This window comes from Sciurus vulgaris, assembly GCF_902686455.1.
Source record: "Sciurus vulgaris genome assembly, chromosome: 7".
Classification (NCBI taxonomy): domain Eukaryota; kingdom Metazoa; phylum Chordata; class Mammalia; order Rodentia; family Sciuridae; genus Sciurus; species Sciurus vulgaris.
The window spans coordinates 63,544,949-63,570,653 of NC_136467.1; the positions used below are offsets into that span (position 1 = coordinate 63,544,949).

A 25,705-nucleotide genomic window follows, 5' to 3' on the forward strand; every position below is an offset into this window, starting at 1 on the left:
TGAAAAGAAAAGATGGGGTCAGTTTCTAACTGTGTAGGAATCTGGATGCATTTGTATAGCTGTTCAAGCTTTGTGAGTAATAATATCAAAGCCATGCTCTAAGGAAACTACCAGTGTTAATTATATTACTAACTTTGCCACTGTTACTTTAGGTAGGTCACATTGACTTTAGAACCTCTTGAAGGTTTCAGTTCTTTTTTTCTGCTGTAACAATAGTTTTTGAAATTATCTGTCACAAATAACAGGTTCTTTTCTTCCTTTGAGAAAATTGGATATGAGAAGTTAAGGCTTAAAGAAATTAGGAGCTGTTCCTTTACCTTCTATTTTAATGAGGAATTTCCTTCTGGTCTCTTTTCAATAGCAGCTTTCTCTTATGTTTTATAATATAGATGTTTAGTTATATACAACCTTGATGGTATTACATGCTTTTGAATAGGAGCTATCTATATCTATTTTTTGCCATGTAGATTTATAGTATGAATTGGAAAGACAGTTATATATTATCAGGGTGTTATTCCAGCTCCATAAGTCTATAATGTAGATATTTTTTGCACTTATTATAGTTTATTTAAGTATCATCAAATCAGACTTTAAAATTTGGTTTCAAATAAATTTAAGTTACTGTTCTAAATTATTTTAAGAAAGGATTGTTATTAGGTAGTTCCTATACTTATATATAGATTAATTACTGATAATGGTTTATTTACCTAAGATAGTTCTTTAGGAATTCGGAAATAGATTTTTCAGCTCCTAAATTGACTGTTTCCTTAGTATGATTTGACTGTTGGGATTTAACTCAGAATGTTTGTACTTGCTTTATTTTTAAAATTGTAGATTGACCCTTGATTCAGTTGAGCTAATAATGTTTTTTGTTTCTTTTTTATCTTTGAATAGTTGGAACAGATAATGGGAGAGAAGCAATTGAAAGTGGGGCTGCATTTCTCTTTATGACATTTCACTTGACGGATTCTGTTGGTCACATGGAGACAAAGGCTATCAAGCAGATGTTTGGCCCCTTTCCATCATCATCTGCCACTACAGCTTGTAATGCCACTAATCGAATCATTTCTCATTTTAATCAAGATGATCTTACTGCTCTTGTCCAGATGACAGAAAAGGAATCTAGTGATAAAGTATTTTTTGGTAAAAATTTAGCATTTTCATTTGACATGCATGATCTGGACCACTTTGATGAACTGCCAATTAATGGTGAAGCCCAGAAAACTATAAGCTTAGATTACAAGAAGTTTCTGAATGAACATTTTCAGGAGCATTCCACCCCAGAACTCAAGCCTGTGGAAAAAACTAATGGCTCTTTTTTGTGGTGTGAAGTTGAGAAATACCTAAATGCAACTTTGAAGGAAATGACTGAAGCACCAAGAATAGAAGATCTTTGCTGCACTTTATATGACATGCTTGCTTCTGTTAAAAGTGGTGATGAACTTCAGGATGAGGTATAGTTGAAGTTATTGAAATTTTATATGAATGTGAACAATCTTAATGAAACAGGCTTTTAAAATTTGTGTGTGTGTGTATGTGCACGCGCGTGTGTGTGCGTGCGCACTGTAATTAAACATGGGCCTGGGGCATGCTGAGCCCAAATTGTTCCGCTTAGTTGTAGTTCAAACCCAGGAGGCATTTGACCACTAAGCTACATCCTCTTCTTAATTTTTATTTTGAGACATTGTCTCACAAAGTTCCTGAGGCTGACTTTGAACTTGTGATCCACCTGCCTCAGCCTCCTGAACCATTGGGATTACAGGTAAGAGTCACTGTTCCTGGCTCAAAATTGGTTTTTTAAACATAGTTAACAAAGAAAGTACTCTCTTAATGTTATGTTGTAGTATTCAATTAGGTAGCCAGTGGTTTTACAGAGCATGCATGTATATAATTTTCCAGTGTGGAGTTACAAAAGGACTCTCAGAATAATGGGTAGTGGTAGAGTTACAAGGCAGTAGTTGAGCCTGTGTGTGTGTTATTGGGACAGTCCTGTTTAAATCTCTTGTCCCATTGTGATGATTAGTACATTTATTCTGAGAAGAGTATAGATTTGGACAATAAATTATATGGTTCCTCTAGTAATAACACCATACAGCATTTTATATTTCTAAGAGTTCTGTGAATGAGAATAATAAACTTAAAAATATTAGAAATTTTATCACATATTAAATTAATGATTTAGAAAAAGGTTTTTACTTATTTGTGTTTGAGACAGTAACTTGAAAAACAGATTGATCTAGAAAAAATTGGATTGATGAATTAATATCATTTGTTCAATAAAGTATAGTATCTTTATCAGTTTTCTCTTTTCGTGAAGGAAAGCATGATTTTAATTCCTTTCTGTGCTACAATTTGATTATACCTGAAGTGGTGAATTACTCTGTCACATGAAAAGTTTTATCTTGAGGATTTTAATTTTGCCCTTAATCTATCATCATTTCATAAATTTAAAATTATGGTCAACTCAACTTTAATACTGGACAGATTGCATGAGTAATATATTTGATGAAGAATTAAGACATACTGTTATAGCAAGGGCAGAGGCTTTGAAATCAGATATTTCTTCCCTTCCATTTATTGCTTGTGAGACGGGGTAATTCAGTCTCTCAGAAGCTCAGTTTTCTTGTTGGCCTATCTCAACACAATAGCACCATCAAGAAAAAGGATTTGTGTAAGCATTAAATGTGATACCATTTATGAGCTGGTAAGTAGCATATGGTAAATACTCATTACATTATAGATGTGATTATTTGTTGTTATTATTGGAATTAAAAGTTTTTAAATCATTTTGGAGTATCAGGAATACAGGGAAAAGTAATTTTAAATTAGGGAGTTAGCTAGTTACATTTTGATGGACCAGTCCCATTATAGTGATAAATGTTATGCTGATTAACCTTAGTTTGGAAGTAAGATATCTTACTTCCAATTTCTTAATTCTGTGATTAGTCTTTTATACCTTGAATATTTCAGACTTGATTTAACTTATATCAGATTTGTTCTACATGATTAAATGAATTTTATCTAATATTGTAGAAATAATAATTGTTTTGTAAGTTGTGATTTAAACAACTTTACTGATATTTGCTTATTATAATTGAATATATAGCAGATAGCCTATTATCATTTTAGTAAACTGAAACTTGTAAACATCAGACTAATGGATATTTTGTTGAAAATAAAAGAATAGTAGAAAACTATTCTTTCTAATTCTGAATATCTAGAATAAAGTTTGTATTTGTTAGTTTGTCACCACATCCTTAAAATAACTGAATCTCATTGTTGAGGGGAGAATATTTTCCAGTTCTCAAGATTTTTTCATAATTGGTTTCATTGCAGTTGAAAAAATGCAATTCAATTGCAGTGAAACTCAAATTGAGTTGGCACATCCATCCATTCGTCATGTTTATTTAATACTTACTAAGTTCTAGGAACAGTGCTAGTTAAGTACATAAAAAATAATAAGACAGCAACCTTGCTTTTATGGAATTAGTTGTTAAACAGGAGGAGACATGTCAACAAATAACTTTTATTGCTCATGCTGACTTGAACTTGAGATCTTCCTGCCTCAGCTGGAGTTGGTAGGATTATAGACATTTGCCATTACACCTGGTCATTTTCTGTGTATCTTGAATTCTTAAAGCTCTCTTCCTTCTTATGTTCTTATATGTAATTAAATTTACTTGTTTACTGTTTTTTTTTTTTTTTTTTTTTTTTTTTTTTTTTGCGATGCTGGGGATTGAACTCAGGGACTTGTGCTTGCAACGCAAACATTCTACCTGCTGAGCTATTTCCCCAGCCCAATTGTTCTTCTTGCTAATTTGTAAAGAACATGTTGCCCTCTTCAAATAGGAAAGTGTTTGGAATTCATTAAGAGACTAATAAATATTTACTAAATTAATGAAAGCTTCACAACCAAAAATATTCATTTTTAAAAGATCATAGATATTCTATTATATACAAATGGGGACATAAAAGAACAAGTCATAGACTCCGTAGAGGGATTTGCTTTGTAGGAAAAGCATTTGTAGAGGAGTTTAAACTGACTAGATTTAACTTTTCCAAGTGGATCAGGAAAGTAGGGAGCAAATTTCAGGCTTGAGAAAGAAAGATCACTGTGTGTTCACACGTCTGTAGGATGCAAAGGAGTGTGAGAAGAGACAAGGGAGTACAGATAGTAAAGAGGTAAATAAGAGAAGACCCTGGTATATCTTCTTTTTTTTTTTTTCAATTATTTTTTAGATGTTGATAGACTTTTATTTTGTTCATTTATTTATATGTGGTGCTGAGAATCTAACCCAGTGCCTCACACATGATAGGAAAGCATTCTACCACGGAGCTACAAACCCAGCCCCTATATCTTCTTAAAGTATATTGTAAGCTACTCTGAAGCTTATATGGTCTGGTTCATTGATTTTTCAACTAGATTTTAATGGATAGTTTAACACATAAGTAAATATTTTACAATCTACCAGTGACTTGAGTTGTAGAGCTTTAAAAGGTTCATCCCTCCAATATTTTGGTTTTCTTATCTGTGAATGAAAACGAACAGGGGTGGAGCATTTACCTAGCACTTGTAGGTCACTGAGTTTCATCCTCAGCACCACATAAAGAAATAAATAAATGAAATCAAGCTATTGTGCCCATCTACAGCTAAAAATATTTTTTAAAACTGAAAATGAACAATCATTATAATATCTTTTTGTTTTATACTGTAGATATTTCCTTTTTATGCTTTAGGTTCATTTCTGTGCATTCATATTACCCTCTTTCCAGGGTAATTAAAAGATAACCAGATCCTATGATAGCAAGTAATTTTCATTTATTTTTAAGCTTTTGATGAAGAATTTAAAAAATTTTTTTTAAATTTATTTTTTAATGTGGTGCTAAGGATCAAACCCAGTGTCTCACACATGCTACGCAAGCACTCTACCACTGAGCTACAACTCCAGCCCCACTACTTACATTTAATATAAAACAATGACCTCATTCTGTGAAGCCAGCATCATCTTCATACTAAAGTCTAATGAAAATATCAGAAGAAAAGAAAATTATAGATACATTTGTAAGCTCTATTATTGTATTATTTTAAAAAGAATGTTTAAAAAACCATGTTGTTTGCTATTGCTCCAGAAATTTAACAGAGCCACGGTAACATATTTTCACATATAAATTAAAAGAAGCATGCAAAGAACTACTATCATGCTGAAAGTATTTTTGTTCCTTAACACATGATTTGTTGACCCTTGAACATCATGGGTTTGAACTGCCCAGGTCCTCTTATATGCAGATTTTTTTGAGATTTGCAATAATCTGAGAAAACTTGTAGATGAACAATGTAGCCCAGAAAAAATCAAGAAACTTAAGAAAAAGCTATGTCATGAATGCATCAAATGTATATAGATAATGGTCTTTGTTATCATTTACTACTATACGTATACCCAACTCTATGATTAAAAAGTAAAAATTTATCAGAACTTAGACAAACACACACCACACATGGCATCATTTGCAGATGGGAGAAATGTAAGCCATTATAAAGCTGTAGTATTAATCGTATATGTATAAAATTCATTGTAGTACACACTACTGCTATAATAATTTGGTAACCTCCTACTGTTCCTGATTTGGTGAGCTCAAGTGTTGTGAGTATCCACTTAAAATACTAATTATCTTCTTGTGAGCAGTTCTCCTCTTCAGTAAATTTTATATGGCAATAAAAAGGGATCTCTTGAAGTTCTTGCGTATTTTCCACTGTCTATAATATATATATAACTTGCAAAATATGTGTTAACCTACTGTATATGTTATCAACAGCAGACTATTAGTAAAGTTTTTGAGGAATCAAAAGTTACAGGTGGAGTCCTATTGGGAGTGGAGAACAGACAGCAGGTTTTACAAAACCCTGGGCAGCCCCACTGCTGCTGGCCTTACCTTCATTGCAGCCTGCCCAAGTCACTATCACTGCGACCAGAAGCAGTGAGGCCAAGACCCAGTAGCTGACTGTTGCCCCTCTGCCCCTTCCTTAGTACTTCTGACACCAAGCCTGGCACCAGACAGTGGTACAGGACTTTGATGCAGTTACTTTGGGAAGATTTTGTGAACTGTAAAGAAGGTTCATTGTGAGGAATAGATTTGTTTTAATCAGTAGGAATGATGTATTTGCATATTATACTGCCATAAAACAGTAACCTCAGGAAGTACCTTTGCAGTGTAGGAGATGGAGAGACTTTGGGATTTGATGCTATTGAAGGAAAAAATGATGTGGAGGCCGAAGATGTTATAGGCCCTGGTAAAGTTTCAGTTCAATGCTATAAATACACAGCAGTCTTCAACCATTGTAGATAATATCTACATTGTAGGCATTGTCCATGGAATTACCAGCAAAATTACCAGAATTGTGAGTGTGGGGGAAAGAAAAGAGGGATCCCAGGGTGCTTGTGAATGCCAGACCAAACAAAGCTGGTCCTACTGCAGATGAAGCTTATCACTTTACTCCATATGGAGACTCCACAGGCATGAACTACAATATTCCAACCTTCCTGTACAGGGAGAGGTGAGGAAGGCTGCTGACAACCAAGCTGCAGGAAAACAAGATAGACCAGTGAGACAGAATATATATTAAGCATATAAATCATGATTCTTCAGGGACCCTCCTTGCCAAAGACAGCCTAGAGAAGACAGCAATGAAAAGGATAAGGAATATCAGGAGTTAAGACTAAAGGTCAGTAGCCACCTCCAAACTGGTACCACTGCAGTTTCAGTTACCAGAATACAGATGTTCTGAAACCCTAAGCCACAAGGTGGCAGAGTTAAAAGCAGCAAATTCACCTGTTTTAAGTTCATCCACTCCCGAGGCTCAGTAAGACAGGGTTGTTTTTATCATCACTGTCATCATCCAGAGGAATAAATATGAAATCCCAACAATAAGAAATGAACAAAAACGATTGGAACAGAAGATCTTAAGTGTTTGATTTCTGTCTCTTACCCAGGTAACTAGGACTGTCTGCATTATCTGCCCAGCCTCGAGTTTTTATCTTTATATTTTTACCTAAAGATGTTACTTTGGTAGTGGCAAGTGTGTGTGTGTTTGTGTGTGTGTGTGTGTGTTTTAAGCCTAGTTTTTCTCAATATACTTTAAAAGTTTTTAAAATAGTTCATATCTGCTAAAGTTGATGTTTTTAAGAATTTCATTTTCATTTGTACTAAAAATTTATAATTTAACTTTTTCAAAACACAGCAAACTGTAAGCAATTGTTAATAAAGGTCTTAAGTAACTTTTTAAAAAAAGTTACGTGCAGATTTTCAACTCTGTGAGTGGTTGGTACATCTAAGCCCACATAAAGGTCAGTAACAAGCCACTTCTTAGCTTTTCCTAATATCATGCTGTTTTTATTCCCTATCTTGAGCCTCTAAGTAACTTTCTCCTTAGGACTTTTCTTCTTTTGACTTCTGATACCACGTAATTTCTTTATAGTCTTTATGATTAAGCCCTTAGGAAAGGTTCTTATAAGTTTTTAAAATTAATTACTTTAAAAATATTTGTGAAGGTCAGTGTATTTTAATCTCCAGAGGTGAGACTTGAACATTCCATGTTTTCTTAATAATATTTCTGGTACAGATGTCTTCCTGTTTCTGCTTGCTGTTTCATAACCAGAATTGTTGCAGTAGTGTTAGTTGTGTTGGGATTGTATAGTTCATGGGCTTTCAACAGAAAATTTCCCCCTAGGAAGTGATAGTATTTAAAATTCCTGTTATGTGTAGATCTGCACCAGACTGTCTTCTTTGGTACAACCAGTCTTGCAAAGTATAGGAATCATATCCTTTGTAAAGAGGAAAAGTATTGAGTCTCAGTTGTTTATGAAAGTCACAAAGCAAGACAATGTTACAAATTCTGGGACTTTTTCCCCAGCATAGACTTCCTTTCTATCTAGTATACAATGGGATTTTTTGAAGAAAGGATATTAAGTGAAAAGATTCTTTGAGGGAATTTCTTTCTTATGAAGCCAGGACAAATTCTGTCTTCTGCTTTGGTGTTGTTATGGTGGGCAAATTACCAAGCCCTTGGGAATGAAATGTGGTTAAATATTTGCTTCACAATGTTGTTGCAAGAATTTGTGAGGTAATGTATATTAAACACCCATCATAATGTTTCACAACTATAGGCTTTCCAATGTTAACACCAATGTTTGCCCGTATCAGTTTTGACTATACTCCTTATAGATTAGAAAACACATTTTTATCTGTGCCTTATATGTGAATATTTTAAGTAATTACTCAAATGTTGATTGAGGACTGAATCTTGAGAAATATGAAAAGTGGGGTCTGAAATACTGGCATATTATAGATGTATTAGAGTATACATATTTCTTAGTATTATTTCAATATTAGAAGCTATTTGCAGAGCTATCAATGCCAATGTAAATACTGATGGAGTTATAATCAGTTCTATTTTTTATTTTTAATTTTTTTTATTGTAAACAAATGGGATACATGTTGTTTCTCTGTACGTGGCATAAAGGCATACCATTTGTGTAATCATAAATTTACATAGAGTAATGTTGTTTGATTCATTCTGTTATTTTTTCCCTTCCCCCCCACCCCTCCCACCCCTCTTTTCCCTCTATACAGTCCTTCCTTCCTCCATTCTTGCCCCCCTCCCTAACCCTAACTCTAACCCTAACACTAACACATCCCTCCCCCCATTATGTGTCATCATCCACTTATTAGCGATATCATTCGTCCTTTGGCTTTTTGAGATTGGCTTATCTCACGTAGCATGATATTCTCCAATTTCATCCATTTACCTCCAAATGCCATAATTTTATCATTCTTTATGGCTGAGTAATATTCCATTGTATATATATACCACAGTTTCCTTATCCATTCATCAATTGAAGGACATCTAGGTTGGTTCCACAGTCTGGCTATTGTGAATTGAGCAGCTATGAACATTGATGTGGCTGCATCTCTGTAGTATGCTGACTTTAAGTCCTTTGGGTATAGGCCAAGGAGTGGGATAGCTGGGTCAAATGGTGGTTCCATTCCAAGTTTTCTAAGGAATCTCCACACTGCTTTCCAGAGTGGCTGCACTAATTTGCAGTCCCACCAGCAATGTATGAGTGTACCTTTCTCCCCACATCCTCGCCAACACCTGTTGTTGCTCGTATTCTTGATAATCGCCATTCTAATTGGGGTGAGATGGAATCTTAGGGTGGTATTGATTTGGATTTCTCTTATTACTAGAGATGTAGAACATTTTTCCATATGTTTGTTGATTGCTTGTAGATCTTCTTCTGTGAAGGGTCTATTCATTTCCTTAGCCCATTTGTCGATGGATTATTTGTATTCTTGGTGTAGAGTTTTTTGAGTTCTTTATAGATTCTGGAGATTAGTGCTCTATCTGAAGTATGATTGGCGAAGATTTTCTCCCACTCTGTAGGCTCTTTCTTCGCATTGCTGATAGTTTCCTTTGCTGTGAGAAAGCTTTTAGTTTGAATCTATCCCAGTTGTTGATTCTTGCTTTTATTTCTTGTGCTATGGGAGTCGTGTTAAGGAAGTCTGGTCCTAAGCCGACATGTTGAAGATCTGGACCTACTTTTTCTTCTATAATCTGCAGGGTCTCTGGTCTGATTCCGAGGTCCTTAATCCATTTTGAGTTTAGTTTCGTGCATGGTGAGAGATATGGATTTAGTTTCATTCTGTTGCATATGGATTTCCAATTCTCCCAGCACCATTTGTTGAAGAGGCTATCTTTTCTCCATTGCATATTTTTGGCCCCTTTGTCTAGTATGAGAAAATTGTATTTATTTGAGTTTGTGTCCGTGTCCTCTATTCTGTACCATTGATCTACCTTTCTATTTTGGTACCAATACCATGCTGTTTTTGTTACTATTGCTTTGTAGTAGAGTTGAAAATCTGGTATTGAATACCCCCTGTTTCACTCTTCCTGCTAAGGATTGCTTTAACTATTCGGGGTTTCTTATTCTTCCAGATGAATTTCATAATTGCTTGCTCTATTTCTGTAAGGTACATCATTGGGATTTGAATTGGAATTGCATTGAATTTGTATAGCACTTTAGGTAGTATGGCCATTTTGACAATATTAATTCTTCCTATCCAAGAACATGGAAGATCTTTCCATCTTCTAAGGTTTTCTTTAATTTCTTTCTTTAGTGTTATGTAGTTCTCATTGTAGAGGTCTTTCACCTCTTTTGTGAGATTGATTCTCAAGTATTTTATTTTTTTCGAGGCTATTGTGAATGGGGTAGTTTTCCTAATTTCTCTTTCTGAAGATTCATCACTTATGTATAAAAATGCATTGGATTTATGAGCATTGATCTTGTAACCTGCTACTTTACTGAATTCACTTATGAGTTCTAAGAGTTTCTGGTGGAATTTCCAGGTTCCTCTAAATATATAATCATGTCATCAGCGAACAGGGATAGTTTGAGTTCTTCTTTTCCAATTCGTATCCCTTTAATTTCTTTGGTTTGTCTAATTGCTCTGGCTAGAGTCTCAAGAATGATGTTGAATAGAAGTGGTGAAAGAGGGCATCCCTGCCTTGTTCCAGTTTTTAGGGGGAATGCTTTCAGTTTTTCACCATTTAGAATGATATTAGCCATGGGCTTAACATAAATGGCCTTTACAATGTTAAGAAATGTTCCCACTATCCCTATTTTTTCTAGTGTTTTGAGCATGAAGGGGTGCTGTATTTTATCAAATGCTTTTTCTGCATCTATTGAAATAATCATGTGATTCTTGACTTTAAGTCTATTGATATGGTGAATTACATTTATTGATTTCCTGATGTTGAACCAACCTTGCATCCCTGGGATAAAACCCACTTGATCATGGTGCACTATCTTTTTAATATGTTTTTGTATGCGATTTGCTAAAATTTTGTTGAGAATTTTTGTGTCGATGTTCATTAAGGATATTGGTCTGAAATTTTCTTTCCTCGATGTGTCTCTGTCTGGTTAGGTATCAGGGTGATAATGGCTTCATAGAATGAGTTTGGGAGGGTTCCCTCCTCTTCTATTTTATGGAATACTTTGAGAAGTATTGGAATGCGCTCTTCTTTAAAGGTTTTGTAGAACTCGGCTGAGAACCCATCTGGTCCCTGACTTTTCTTTGTTGGTAGGCTTTTGATGACTTCTTCTATTTCAGTACTTGAAATTGGTCTATTTAAATTGTGTATGTCCTCCTCGTTCAGTTTAGGCAATTCATATGTGTCTAGAAACCTGTTGATGTCTTCAAAATTTTCTATTTTGTTGGAGTATAGATTTTCAAAATAGCTTCTAATTATGTTTTGTATTTCAATCCTGTCTGTTGTGATATTTCCTTGTTCATTCCGAAGTTTAGTGATTTGGGTTTTCTCTCATCTTCTCTTTGTTAATGTGGCTAAAGGTTTATCAATTTTGTTTATTTTTTCGAAGAACCAACTATTTGTTTTTTCAATTTTTTGTATTGTTTCTTTTGTTTCAATTTCATTGATTTCAGCTCTGAGTTTAACTGTTTCCTGTCTTCTACTACTTTTGGTGCTGGTCTGTTTTTCTTTTTCTAGGGCTTTGAGCTGTAGTGTTAGGTCGTTTATTTGTTGAGTTTTACTTCTCTTATTAAATGCGCTCCATGAAATAAATTTCCCTCTAAGTACTGCTTTCATAGTGTCCCAGAGATTTTGATATGGTGTTTCTTTGTTCTCATTTACCTCTAAGAATTTTTTAATTTCCTTCCTAATATCTTCTGTTATCCATTCATCATACAATAGCATATTGTTTAATCTCCTGATGTTGGAGTAGCTTCTGTTTTTTACTCTTTCATTTATTTCTAACTTCAATCCATTATGATCTGATAGACTACAAGGTAGTGTCTCTATCTTCTTGTATTTGCTAACATTAGCTTTGTAACATAATATATGGTCTATTTTAGAGAAGGATCCATGTGCTGCTGAGAAGAAAGTGTATTCGCTCTTGGTTGGATGGTGTATTCTATAAATGTCCATTAAGTCTAAATTATTGATTGTGTTATTGAGATCTATGGTTTCTTTGTTCAATTTTTGTTTGGAAGATCTGTTCAGTGGTGAGAGAAGCGTGTTAAAATCACCTAGTATTATTGTGTCATGGTCTATTTGGTTTCTGAAATTGAGAAGGATTTTTTTGACATACATGGATGAGCCAGTGTTTGGGGCATAGATGTTTATGATTGTTATATCTTGCTGATTTATGCTTCCCTTAAGCAGTATGAAATGTCCTTCTTTATCCCTTCTGACTAACATTGGCTTGAAGTCCACATTATCTGAAATGAGGATGGATGCTCCAGCTTTTTTGCTGAGTCCATGTGCATGGTATGTTTTTCCCCATCGTTTCACCTTTAGTCTATGGGTATCTTTTTCTATGAGGTGAGTCTCTTGTAGGCAACATTGTTGGATCATTCTTTTTGATCCAATCTGCCAGTCTATGTCTTTTGATTGATGAATTCAGGCCATTAACAGTCAGGGTTATTATTGAGATATGATTTGGTTTCCCGGTCATTTGGTTCATTTTTAAAATTGTATTTATTTATTTATTTATTTATTAGACATGACTTGGTTCCTCCTTTATTTGACAATTCCTTTAGGATAATTCCTCCCTTTGGTGATTTGCTTCTTTGTTTTTCATCTCTTCCTCATGGAATATTTTGCTGAGAATGTTCTGTCGTGCTGGCTGTCTTTTTGTAAATTCTTTTAGCTTTTATCATGGAAGGATTTTATTTCATCGTCAAATTTGAAGGTAAGTTTTGCTGGGTATAAGATTCTTGGTTGGCATCCATTTTCTTTCCGGGCTTGAAAAATGTTGTTCCAGACCCTTCTAGCTTTTAGAGTTTGGATTGAAAAATCTGCTGATATCCGTATTGGTTTCCCCCGAATGTAATTTGGTTCTTTTCTCTCACCGCCTTTAAAATTCTGTCTTTATTTTGTATGTTAGGTATTTTCATAATAATGTGCCTTGGTGTGAGTCTGTTGTAATTTTGTGTATTTGGAGTCTTATAAGCCTCTTGAACTTGATTTTCCATTTCATTCTTCAGATTTGGGAAATTTTCTGATATTATTTCATTGAATAGATTGTTCATTCCTTTGGTTTGTTTCTCTAAGCCTTCCTCAATCCCAATAATTCTTAAATTTGGCCTTTTCATGATATCCCATAGTTCTTGTAGATTCTGTTCATGATTTCTTACCATCTTCTCTGTTTGTTCAACTTTGTTTTCAAGGTTAAATATTTTGTCTTCAATGTCTGAGGTTCTGTCTTCCAGGTGTTCTATCCTACTGGAGTATAATTAGTTCTTAGAAAAGGGGAATTTTGAGTTTTATGATATGATCATGAGTTTGCTTTTGTGCAGATGAGGCTCCTTCTTTATAGCATTTGTAATATGACATTTACTGTTAGCATTTTCTCTTGCCTGTAAGCAGATGGTGTTACTTGACCCAGGCAAGTTCATTTCTGAAACTTCCAGTTAAGTGCCTGATCCCAAGAAGTAGGAGATATTTGGTTAGATTGTCTTCTGAGGAAATACTATCTTTTTATAGCTTATTTTTTTCACAAAGCTTCTAGCTTCCTGGAAATTTTCATGTAGAATACCTAGCATTTTAATGCAGTGGTTCCTAAACTTTTTGTTTTCAAAATTCCTTTATAATCTTAAAAATTACTTTTAAGAGCTTTCCTGTATGTTATTTAGCACTATTGAAATGGTAATAGAGATTAAACTGAAAAATTTTTAATATACTAAATGATTGAATCAGTGTTTGTTTCTAAACCATTTAAAATAATACTAAATCATGTAGATTAAAATACTTTATATAAATCACAGTTTCTGAAATATATACTATGAAGAATGGAATTGTATTATATTTTTGCAAATCATTTCAGTGTTTGACCTAGTAGCCCCTTTAGACTTCTGCATTCCATCGTTTCTGATATCATATATTACTTTGTTTGACTTTGGCAAAACACCACTTACTTTATACTCCAGAGAAATTGAAAAAAGGCAAATAATGTTTTATATTAGTATGAAATATTTTGACCTTATGGACCTTTTGAAAGGCTTGTAGAGATTCCAGACCACATTTTGAGAATCACTAATTTAATGTGTGTTATAGTTTTGCAAAGAGGATGTAGTGATTTCATTTTTACATATGATAAGTATTTGAAATATTACTGTGCTGAAACATGGCAATATTATTTTTTTGATGCATTATAATTATATATAATAGTGGGATTCATTATGCCATATTTATTCATGCACATAAGTTGTTCAGTCTCATTCCTTAGTACCTTCCCTTTCCCTCACAATATTATTATTACTTTTATTAATCTCATTATTAATATCATTGCTTTATGAAAAGTTTCTCTGTCTGTAGGTGTCATATATTCTTTTTGGTGGAGTTAGCACTACTGAGCAATAAGGAAGAGAATAATATCAACTTGGATGGATTAAAACTGTCTCTTCAGCTAGGAAAGACAAATATGTATTGCTTTTCTTATAGTCTTTCCATCAAGTAATCACAAGATCCTTTACTCACTATCCCCAATCAAAAATTGTACCTTTAAAGAATGTTTAAAATCATAGAATTTCTTAACTCAGTGTAGTATTTGTGTCTAGCATTCTATGCAGATGATGATCAATCATGTTAATGAAGTTTCCTTTTTTAAAATGTATTGTATCTATTAGAGTATTATCTCGCTGCTGTTCTCCAAACTAAACTTGTATTATAAACTTATAAGAATAGTGAATTTTATTGGGAATTTATTTATATCATTTAATATTCTGTAACTGGACCTAAACCTTATGTTACCTTCTACACTAGGATAAAAATGTAAATGTATGTCTAAAAGATAATGAGAGCCTGATCTGTTTAAAGGCTTAGATCATGAAACAGGAAAGCATTTTGCCACTTTCCACACAAAAGGAAAGTTAAAAATTCTCTCAGTCTTTCTTTGATTCATGCTTTAGATATAATGTTACATTGTGCTAAATAATGTTCATGTAGACTCAGGAAACAATATTTGTAAACTTTTTAAAAAATATTATTTATCTTTTAATTTTTTACAGACTGTTTTGATTCATTGTACATAAATGGGGTACATCATTTCTTTACTATGGTTGTACATTATGTAGTTTCATACCATTCATGTAATCATACATGTACATAGGGTAATGCTGTCTGTCTCATTCCACCACTTTTATACCCACCCTCCCTCTCATTTCCTTCTACATAAAGTTCCCCCATTCTTCTCTCACTCCCCATCCCCCACCCCCATTATATATCATTCTCCACTTATCAGGGAAAACATTTGGCCTTTGGTTTTAGGGATTGGCTTATTTCACTTAGCATGATATTCTCCAATTCCATCCATTTATTTGCAAATGCCATAATATTATTATTCTTTATGGCTGAATAATATTCCATTGTGTATATATACCACAGTTTCTTTATCCATTCTTCTGTTGAAGGGCATCTAGTTTGGTTCCACAATCTATTGTGACCTGAGCTGCTATAAATATTGAAGTGGCTGTTTTACTGTAGTATGCTGATTTTAAGTCCCTCGGGTATAAACCGAGGAGTGGGATAACTGGGTTAAAAGGTGAGTCCATTCCAAGTGTTCTGAGGATTCTCCACACTGTGTTCCACAGTGGTTGCACCAATTTGCAACTCCACCAGCAATGCCAACATCTATTATTCTTTGTGTTCTTGATAATAGTCATTCTAATTGGAGTAAAACAAAATCTTAGAATTGTTTTAATTTGCATTTCTCTAATTACTAGAGATGTTGAACACTCTTTCATATATTTATTAATTGCCTGTATGTCTTCCGTAAAGTGTCTGTCCAGTTCCTTGGCCCATTTATTGATTGGGTTCTTTGTATTTTTAGCGTAAAATTTTGTAAGTTCTTTATAAATTTTGGAGATAAGTGCTCTATCTGAAGTACATGTGTAAAAGATTTTCTACTCTGTAGGCTTTCTCTTCTCATTCTTGATTGTATCCTTTGCTGAGAAAAAGCTTTTTAGTTTGAGTCCATCCCATTTATTGAAACTTGCTTTGATTTCTTGTGCTTTGGGAGTCTTGTAGAGGAAGTCTGATCCTAAGCCAACATGATGAAGATTCAGGCCTACTTTGCCTTCTGAGTTTTGTGCAGGGTGAGAGATAGAGGTTTAATTTCATTTTACTGCATATGGATTTCCAGTTTTGCCAGCACCATTTTTTCAACAAGCTATCTTTTCTCCTTTGTATGTTTTTGGCTCCTTTGTGTAGTATGAGGTGACTGTATTTATGTGGTTTTGTCTCTGAGTCTTCTATTCTGTACCATTGGTCTGCCTGTCTATTTTGGTGCCAATACCGTGACATTTTTGTTACTGTTGCTCTGTAGTGTAGATTAAGGTCTGGTATTGTGATACCTCCTGCTTCACTCTTCCTGCTAAGGATTGCTTTGGCTATTCTGGGTCTCTTATTTTTCCAAATGAATTTCATGATTGCTTTCTCTATTTCTATGAGGAACATCATTGGGATTTTAATTGGAATTGCATTGAATCTGTATAGTGCCTTTAGTAGTATGGCCATTTCGACAATGTTAATTCTGCCTATCCAAGAACATGGGAGATCCTTCCATCTTTGAAAGTTTTCTTTAACTTCTTTCTTTAATGTTCTGTAGTTCTCATTGTAGAGGTCTTTCACCTCTTTTGTTAGATTAATTCCCAAGCATTTTAATTTTTTTTATTTTTTTGAGGCTCTTGTAAATGGAGTGGTTTCCCTAATTTCTCTTTCAGAGGATTCATCACTTATGAATAGAAATGCGTTAGGTTTACATGTATTGATTTTATATCCTGCTACTTTGCTGAATTCATCTAGTAGTTCAGAAGTATTCTAGTGGAGTTTTTTTGGATCTTCTAAATATAGGGTCATGTCATCAGGAAATAGTGACAGCTTTATTTCTTCTTTTCCTATTTTTATCCCTTTAATTTCTTTGGTCTTATTGTTCTGGAAAGTGTTTCAAGGACATTGTTGAATAGAAGCGGTGAAAGGGTATCCCTATCGTGTTCCAGTTTTTAGAGGGAATGCTTTCCGTTTTTCTCCATTAAGAATGATGTTGGCTGTGGGCAGAGCATAGATAGCCTTTACAATGTTGAGGTATGTTCCTATTTTTTCTAGTGTTTTAAGCATGAAGGGATGCTGTATTTTATCAAAAGCTTTCTCAGCATCTATTGAAATAATCATGTGATTCTTAATTTTAAGTCTGTTGATGTGATGAATTACATTTATTGATTTTCAGATGTTGAACCAACCTTGCATCCCTGGGATAAACCCCACTCGATCATGGTGCACTATCTTTTAAATATATTTTTGTACACGATTTGCCAGTATTTTGTTAAGGATTTTTGCATCTATGTTCATGAGGGATATTGGTTTAAAGTTTTCTTTCCTTGATGTGTCTTTGCCTGGTTTGGATATGAGGGTGATATTAGCTTCATAGAATGAGTTTGGTCGGGTTCCTTCCTTTTCTATTTCCTGGACTACTTTGAGAAGTATTAGAATGAGTTCTTCTTTGAAGGTCTTGTAGAACTCTGACTTCTGAGTTCTGGTCCTGTGCTTTTCTTGGTTAGTAGGCTTTTGATGGCTTCTTCTATTTTGGTGCTTGAAATTGTTCTGTTTAGATTGTGTACGTTTTCCTGATTTAGTTTGGGAGGATCATATGTGTCTAGAAACCTGTTGGTGTCTTTGAGATTTTCTGTTTTGTTGGAGTATAGATTTTCAAAGTAGCTTCTAATTATGTTATATATTTCAATGTTGTCTGTCATGATCTTTCCTTTTTCATCACGGATTCTAGTAATTTTAGTTTTCTCTCTCTTTCTCTTTGTTAATGTGGCTAAGGGTTTATCAATTTTGTTTACTTTTTCAAAGAAACCATTTTTTTTTTACTGTAAACAAATGGGATACTTGTTGTTTCTCTGTTTGTACATGGAGTAAAGGCATACCATTTGTGTAATCATAAATTTACAGAGGTAATGTTGTTTGATTCATTCTGTTATTTTTTCCCTTCCCCCCCACCCCTCCCACCCCTCTTTTCCCTCTATACAGTCCTTCCTTCCTCCATTCTTGCCCCCTCCCTAACCCTAACTCTAACCCTAACACTAACCCCTCCCACCCCCCATTATGTGTTATCATCCACTTATTAGCGATATCATTCGTCCTTTGGTTTTTTGAGATTGGCTTATCTCAGCATGATATTCTCCAATTTCATCCATTTGCCTGCAAATGCCATAATTTTATCATTCTTTATGGCTGAGTAATATTCCATTGTATATGTATATACCACAGTTTCTTTATCCATTCATCAATTAAAGGGCATCTAGGTTGGTTATACAATCTGGCTATTGTGAATTGATCAGCTATGAACATTGATGTGGCTGTATCTCTGTAGTATGCTGATTTTAAGTCCTTTGAGTTAGGCCAAGGAGTGGGATAGCTGGGTCAAATGGTGGTTCCATTCCAAGTTTTCTAAGGAATCTCCACACTGCTTTCCAGAGTGGCTGCAGTAATTTGCAGCCCCACCAACAATGCATGACTAAGAACCAATTTTTTGAATTGTTTCTCTTGTTTCAGTTTCTTTGACTTCAGCTCTGATTTTAATTATTTCCTATGTTCTACTATTTTTGGTGTAGATCTCTTCTTCTTCTTCTAGGACTTTGAGATATAATTTTATGTCATTTAGTTGTTGACTTTTTGTTTTTATTAATGTATGAGCTCAAGTCAATGAACTTTCCTCTTAGTACTGCTTTCAGAGTGTCCCAGAGATTTTGATATAGTGTGTCATCATTCTTATTTACCTCTAAGAATTTTTTATTTCTTCCCTGATGTCGTCTGTTATCATTTAATGATTCAATAGCATATTATTTAGTCTCCAGGTATATGAGTAGTTTTTGTTTGCTATTTTATCATTCATTTCTAATTACATTCCATTATAGTCTGATAGGATACAGGGTAGTGTCTCTGTTGTATTTGCTAATGGCTTCTTTGTGGCATAGCATATGGAGAAGGATCTATTTGGGAGAAGGATCCATGAGCTGCTGAGAAGAAAGTATATTCGCTTGATGATGGATGAAATACTCTGTAAATATCCATTAAGTCTATATCATTGATTGTATTGTTTAGTTCTGTAGTTTCTTTGTTCAGTTTTTGTTTGGAGGATCTATCCAGTGGTGAGAGTGGTGTGTTAAAGTCTCCCACTATTAATGTGTCTTGGTCTATTTGATTCTTAAAATTGAGAAGGGTTTATTTGATATACATAGATGCTCCATTGTTTGGGGAATAACTATTTAAAATTGTTGTATCTTGCTGTTTTATGCTTCCCTTAAGCAGTATGAAATGTCCTTTTTTATGCCTTCTGAATAACTTAGGTTGAAATTCACTTTATCTAATATGAGGATGGAGACTCCTGCTTTTTTACTGGTTCCATGTGTGTGGTATGTTTTTTCCCCTCCTTTCACCTTTAGTCTGTGGATGTCTTTTTTCTATGAGATGAGTTTCTTGAAGGCAGCATATTGTTGGGTCTTTCTTTTTAAACTAATCTGCCAGTCTGTGTCTTTTGATAATTGAGTTTAGGCCATTAATGTTCAGGGTTATTATTGTGATATGATTTGTATTCCAGTTCTTTTTGGCTTACTTTTGGTTTTTAACTTGACTTGTTTTTTCCTTTGATTGGCTTTTCCTTTAGGGTGGTAGTTCCTCCCTATGCAGACTTGCATTGTTGTTTTCACTTCCTCCTCATGAAATAGTTTTCTGAGAATGTTCTGTAGGGCACACTTTCTATTTGTAAATTGTTTTAACTTTTGTTTATCATGGAAAGATTTTTATTTCAATTTCAAATCTGAATGTTAGTTTTGCTGGGTATAGGATTCTTGGTTGGCATCTGTGTTCTTTCAGAAGTTGAAATATATCGTTCCAGGCCCCTCTTGCTTTTAGAGTCTGGGCTGAGAAATCTGCTGATATCCATTTTGGTTTCCCCTTATATATAATCTGACACTTTTCTCTCGTGACCTTTAAAATCCTATTTTTATTTTGTATGTGAGGTATTTTCATTATAATGTGCCTTGGTGTGGATCTGTTGTAATTTTGTGCACCTGGTATTCTGTAAGCCTCTTGTATTTGATTTTCCATTTCATTTTTCAGGTTTGGAAAATTTTCTGATATTATTTCTTTGAACAGGTTGTTCATGCCTTTGGTTTGTATCTCTGTGCCTTCCTAAATCCCAATAATTCTTAAATTTGGTCTTTTCATGATATCCCAAAATTCTTGGAGTTTTCGTTCATGACTTCTTAACATCTTCTCAGTTTGTTCAACTTTATTTTCAAGATTAACTATTTTGTCTTCATTATCTGAGAATCTGTCTTCCATGAGATCTATACTGTTGGTGATGCTTTCTATTGAGTTTTTAATTTGGTTTATTGTTTCTTTCATTTCCAGTATTTTTTTTTTTTTTTCAGAATGTCTATCTCTTTATTGAAGTGTTCTTTTGCTTCCTGCATTTGCTCTTTTAACTGTTTACTGGAATGGTCATACACTGCCTGCACTTGCTCTCTTATCTCATCTTTTGGTTCACAGATCTTTTTAATTATGCAGATTCTAAACTCTTTTTCTTTCATTTCTACTGCCATGCTGTCATTGGATTCTATCACAATAACATCTTGGTTTGTCAGGGACACTTTCTTCCTCTGTTTTTTCATATTGTTTCCATATATTCCCCTCCGGCAATGAAGATCTGAGATACTGACGTTCCCCCCGTAGCCTTATTATGACCCGGCAGTTTTCCACTACCTCTCCTTTGAAGGGGAGATCAATACCAGTAGCACCAATACAGAGAAAATGCAGCCCTGAACCAGATAGCCCCTATAAAGACTTTAACATTATTGTAATGAGCAGGATGAGTTCGATTACTATTTACAGTGTTTCTAGTTGTGGACAAGAGGATGGGGAAGGGTGTATGATGTACGTGAGTAAATAGAGGTACCTGTCAAAGGGCTTCCAGTCTTCTGTAGGTGTCTCAGGAAGGGAGCTGCTCTTCCAGTGATGAAGACCACGCCCTCAGGAATAATTCAAATACCTACACCAGCCTCCAAAGAAGCTGGGGAGTGCCAGCGAAGGTGCATGGAATCAGCACGGAGACAGGCCCAGTGTCCCTCAGCAGTAGGAGGGCAGGTGGGCAGGCTCAGCTACTGGCCTCCATCCTCAGTAGGGGGGCAGTGTGATGGCCTCAACAACCCACATCCGTCCGTGGGGGTGAGCAGGCTCAGCGCTGGCTGTCAATTTCTTAAAATGACATTTTAAAAAGAGGCAAAGATGAGCTTCAGAACTAGAACACTTTACCTAAGATTTTTGAAGAGCCCCATCTTACCTGAGACAAGGCTTTGCTCCAAAATAAATCAGACTTCACCTTATTTAAGATTATATTCAAAAGATTGCTTTTCGTTATAAAATTACTGTGATCTCATGCAGGGGATATAATGTATAGCTCAGCCAAAATTCAAAATAGCTATTACACAAACTAAATGTTTTACTGTTGTTAATTCCATTTTGTATTTTCTTTGTAAACTCTATAACTGTTGCCCTATTAATATTTTGCAGAAGTACTACTTCAAGAACAACCTAAATTAATTTGAGATGATAGTCCATTACCTGTAGGACAGATAATATAGACCCCAATTAAATAAAAGAGGATAAATGACTGTAAAGTCATAAACATTAGAGATAAAGCCTAGTACTCTTACCTTATGACTGGTGAGACTGGCTTACTGGATGTTTAAGATCATGTTTAAGATCAAGATTAACACAGAAGGGCCAAGAAAACCAGTATTTGACTCCCTCTTAGTCAGCCTGAACCCAGGGAATGGGAGAGCTTCTCTTAGGAGCTTTACAATGCTGGGCCTCATGATCTCCTGATCAGGGAGAATGATGTGACCTCTAGAGAATGAAAAGCCAGTCAGTGCACCTGTTGCAAAGAGGAGCGTCATTGAAAAAGCGAGACATACCTGATGCTTCCAAAGGAAGCCACCTCATCAGGGAGTCCCTATCTAGCAAATGGCACTAAAGGAGCTAAGAAGCTGCTCTCAGGTTCTCCATGAGTAAGCCCTGTGGAAACTCAGCTGACCCTTAACAGAGAAAGGAACAAAGTTAATTTGACCAGCTTGGTCTTGAACACCTGGCAAAAATAGTTATAACCAAAATACAGCCATAACTGGGTAGGAAAGACAATAGTTCCTTTATTGGAACTTAAGACCTACACTTGTGTTAGCCCCAAGAATAAGTAAGATTGAAAGGTACAAAGAGATTATTAGGCAGGAGTTCCTGATAATATCAAGAGAAACTGCCAGAGTCAGAAATTTTTGGTCCTTTTAAGGTCTACAGATCTTCCTAAACAGGACCATGCCTGCTAAATTGCCTACAGAATTTCCTACAAGATCAGATACACAAGTTCACCAACTAATTGGTCAATCAGCTGCTTCTCCTTCAAGACTACCACCCCCAATACCCAAAGCTGAGACCTGTGATTCACTACTGACATCTCCGGCTCCAAAAACTCTGCTCCCACCTGAAGCCCTCCTTAATTCCCTTGTTTTACAGGAATGAGACTCTTTGCCCCTAACTAGCAGGAAGAAGCTACAGAAGAAAGGCCATTGTCCCACCCCTGATATCTATAAAAACAAAAAAGGAAGGAATATTGGCATGAGATCTGCCATTTTGCTGCCACCAGTATTCTGTCTGCCCCACACCATTTTACAACCCAGATTGTTAGCCCATAAACTTCCTGGTCAGTCATTGGTCTGGTGTTATTTGTCCACGAAATTCCACTACATAAGAATGGCTCCACTGCCATTCTCTCTCTCTCTCTTTCTCTTTCTCACTTTCTCTCACTCTCACTCATCTTCTCTGTCTCTCTCTCTCTCACACACACACTCATACACTCGTCTTCTCTCTCTCTCTCTCTCTCTTACCCTGAGGGCAGACACTCTGTCTGCTTAATAAAATCTCGTGTGAGTTCCCCCATCCAGAGTGGTTTCTTTCTTTCTTTTTTTTTTTTTTTTTTTTTGGCGGTACTGGGGATCGAACTCAGGGCCTTGTGCGCCCCAGAGTGGTTTCTGGTGCTTTTCAGTATCCCTTTCTAGAGTAGTTCTCTTGTAAATGATTTGTTTTGCTGAACTGATACTACTACTGTTACTTTGGCCATTTAATCCTGTATGTATACAATGGGACAATAAAGTCATACACACTTACTTGGTCTTATGTTACTACATTCTTGACATATGATGTCATTTAAGTTTTTCATTCCTTAGTCTCTTTTAAGTGCAAAACTTCAGTTTTCTTCCATGTTGATATTAATCCATTATCAGTAGAATTTAGAAACAGTTGTTCAGTGTTTCAGTAGTACTGATGTGTGGAATACTGTCTTTTCATCTTCAAAGATGTTATACTTTCATTTGCTTTGTTGGTCTTACGATGACTATCCTCATAGTCTCATAGGAAACTAATAAAGATTGTTTCACAATGACTTTACTTGCAAATCATGTGGTCTGTTGTTACATTGCCATGTGTCAATGTTAAGATAAAACCCTTAAGTAGCTTTCATAAACCATTGACTTATTTTTGTTTGTTTTTTTAAGTTGGAGACTTTGTCCATAATCTAGCACTTATGTTTTTTCTTATTATTTCTAGAGATAGCAGTGATTGTGATATCAAATCCATATTAGTTCCTGAACCTTTCAGTGTCTGAAAATTTGAGTTTTTTCAAAGAGGCCATTCCTTATTACTTTCTTCCTTATCATAGATAGTGTTCAGTGTATATGGCTATTGTTCTGCTTGAAAAAGCAGTTTCAAGCCACTATTTTCTGTAAGAGAATATGGGAGTCATTTGAGACTTGATTATTTCTCCCAACTTCTCCAAGGAAAAACATTTTTTTTGGTTTCATTTCCTTGTTTGGGCATTGCTAAAAGGGCTTTGTTATTTCTCATTTTTGTATGCCCAGGTTTTTTTTTTTTATGAGATTTAATCTTGTAGACATAAAAATATGTTTGTTTTTACTGGGATTTTGCTGCCATTTTTTCTGTCATATCCCTCTGGTTTTTTTTTTTTTTTTTTTTTTTTTCCCTCCGTAGTTTATGATTAAATGTTTAATTGTATTGGGTATTAGATACCAATTTTTTCTCTTATTTTTTCCAGGATTGTGATGGAAATTCGAATGCCTTTGCAGTTATTAATACCACCTATCTTTAAATACAACTTCATTTCTTTAATTTCAAAAGATATATCATCATTGTAGAAATTCAGAACATTTATAAACTGTGGGATCTAAAGAATCTGTAATGACACCATTATCCATTCATAAGCCACCAAAATATTTAAGAGTATGAATTCTTTAAATATAGATACTTTGGGTAAGATTTGGATCATGTAATATGTATAATTTTGAGCCTGCTTTTTTATTAGTTAAAATTTTCTAATATACACGATTTTATGAAAATATTCTATTATATAATATTGGTAGTTGCAGAATATTATATTTATCATTGTGTCTTAAATTCCCGTCTCTATCGCTTTCTTCTTCCCACCATCTTTTTTTTTCTTTTCTTTCTTTTTTTGAGCTGACTTTGTATTCCTAGGCACAATTGATCTTCCTTCCACCTCTCCCTCCAAAGTAGCTGAGTGTATAGGCACATACGATGCCTGGTGAAATTATCTACTACCAAAGATTTAAGTTTTACTTAACATTTTACTATTATAAATAATGTTGTACCAAAGATTCTTATGCCAAGCAATTATTAGATATATTTTTTCCTGAATATGTTCCTGTCAGTGAAAATTTCATCTCTGAATCCCTCCATGGATATCAAAATCCAAGAATACTTAAATCTCTTATATAAAATTGCATAATATTTGCATATAATATTATGTATACATCCTCCTGTACAGTTTAAATCATCTTTCATTTACTTATATTATTCTAGCCAATGTAAATACTTTGTAAATAGTTGTTACACTGTATTGTTTAAGGAATAATGGCAAGAATAAGAAGTCTGAACATGGTCAAGAAAGATGCATTTTTTCCCTCAAATATTTTTGATGTATAGTTTGTGGAATTCATAGATCTCTTAAGATAGAGGGCCAGTTGCCCTGACTTTCTTGAATCTGCCACTTTACATTTCTACCTGTAAGGAGTGTCCTTGTACTTAACTTTTTTTTTTTTTTTTTTTTTTTTTTTGATACTGAGGATTTAACCCAGGGAAGCTTAACTACTGAGCCTCATCCCCAGTCCTTTTTACTTTTTAGTTCAAGACAGGATCTTGCTAAATTGCTTAGGGCCTTGATAAATTGATGAGGCTGACTTTGAACTTGTGATCCTTCTGCTTCAGCCTCCCAAGCCACTGAGATTACAGACATGTGTCACCCACCATGCTCTACTAGCATTCTTGACAATTATATATTATACTAAAAAAAAAAAAAAAAAAAAATCTTGCCTATTTAATAGAGGGAAAATAGTATCTTTTTCTTCTTTTAGAATCGGTACTGGGAATTGAACCCTGGGCCTCATTCATACAGGCAAGTGCTCTACTACTGAGCTATACTCCCAATCCATTTTATTTTTATTTTGAAATAGGTTCTCACTATATTGCCTAACTTGGCCTCAA

General features: G+C 34.7%; 1 protein-coding gene across 1 annotated transcript in view; it reads left to right on the top strand.

The window, feature by feature from the left end:
• The window catches only part of ASCC3 (activating signal cointegrator 1 complex subunit 3), a 449,567-nt gene that overhangs the window by 41,896 nt on the left and 381,966 nt on the right, over positions 1-25,705 (top strand). Inside the window, 1 exon segment of the mRNA XM_079148642.1 lies at positions 895-1,454. Within this exon segment, the coding sequence (XP_079004768.1) occupies positions 895-1,454 (560 nt within the window).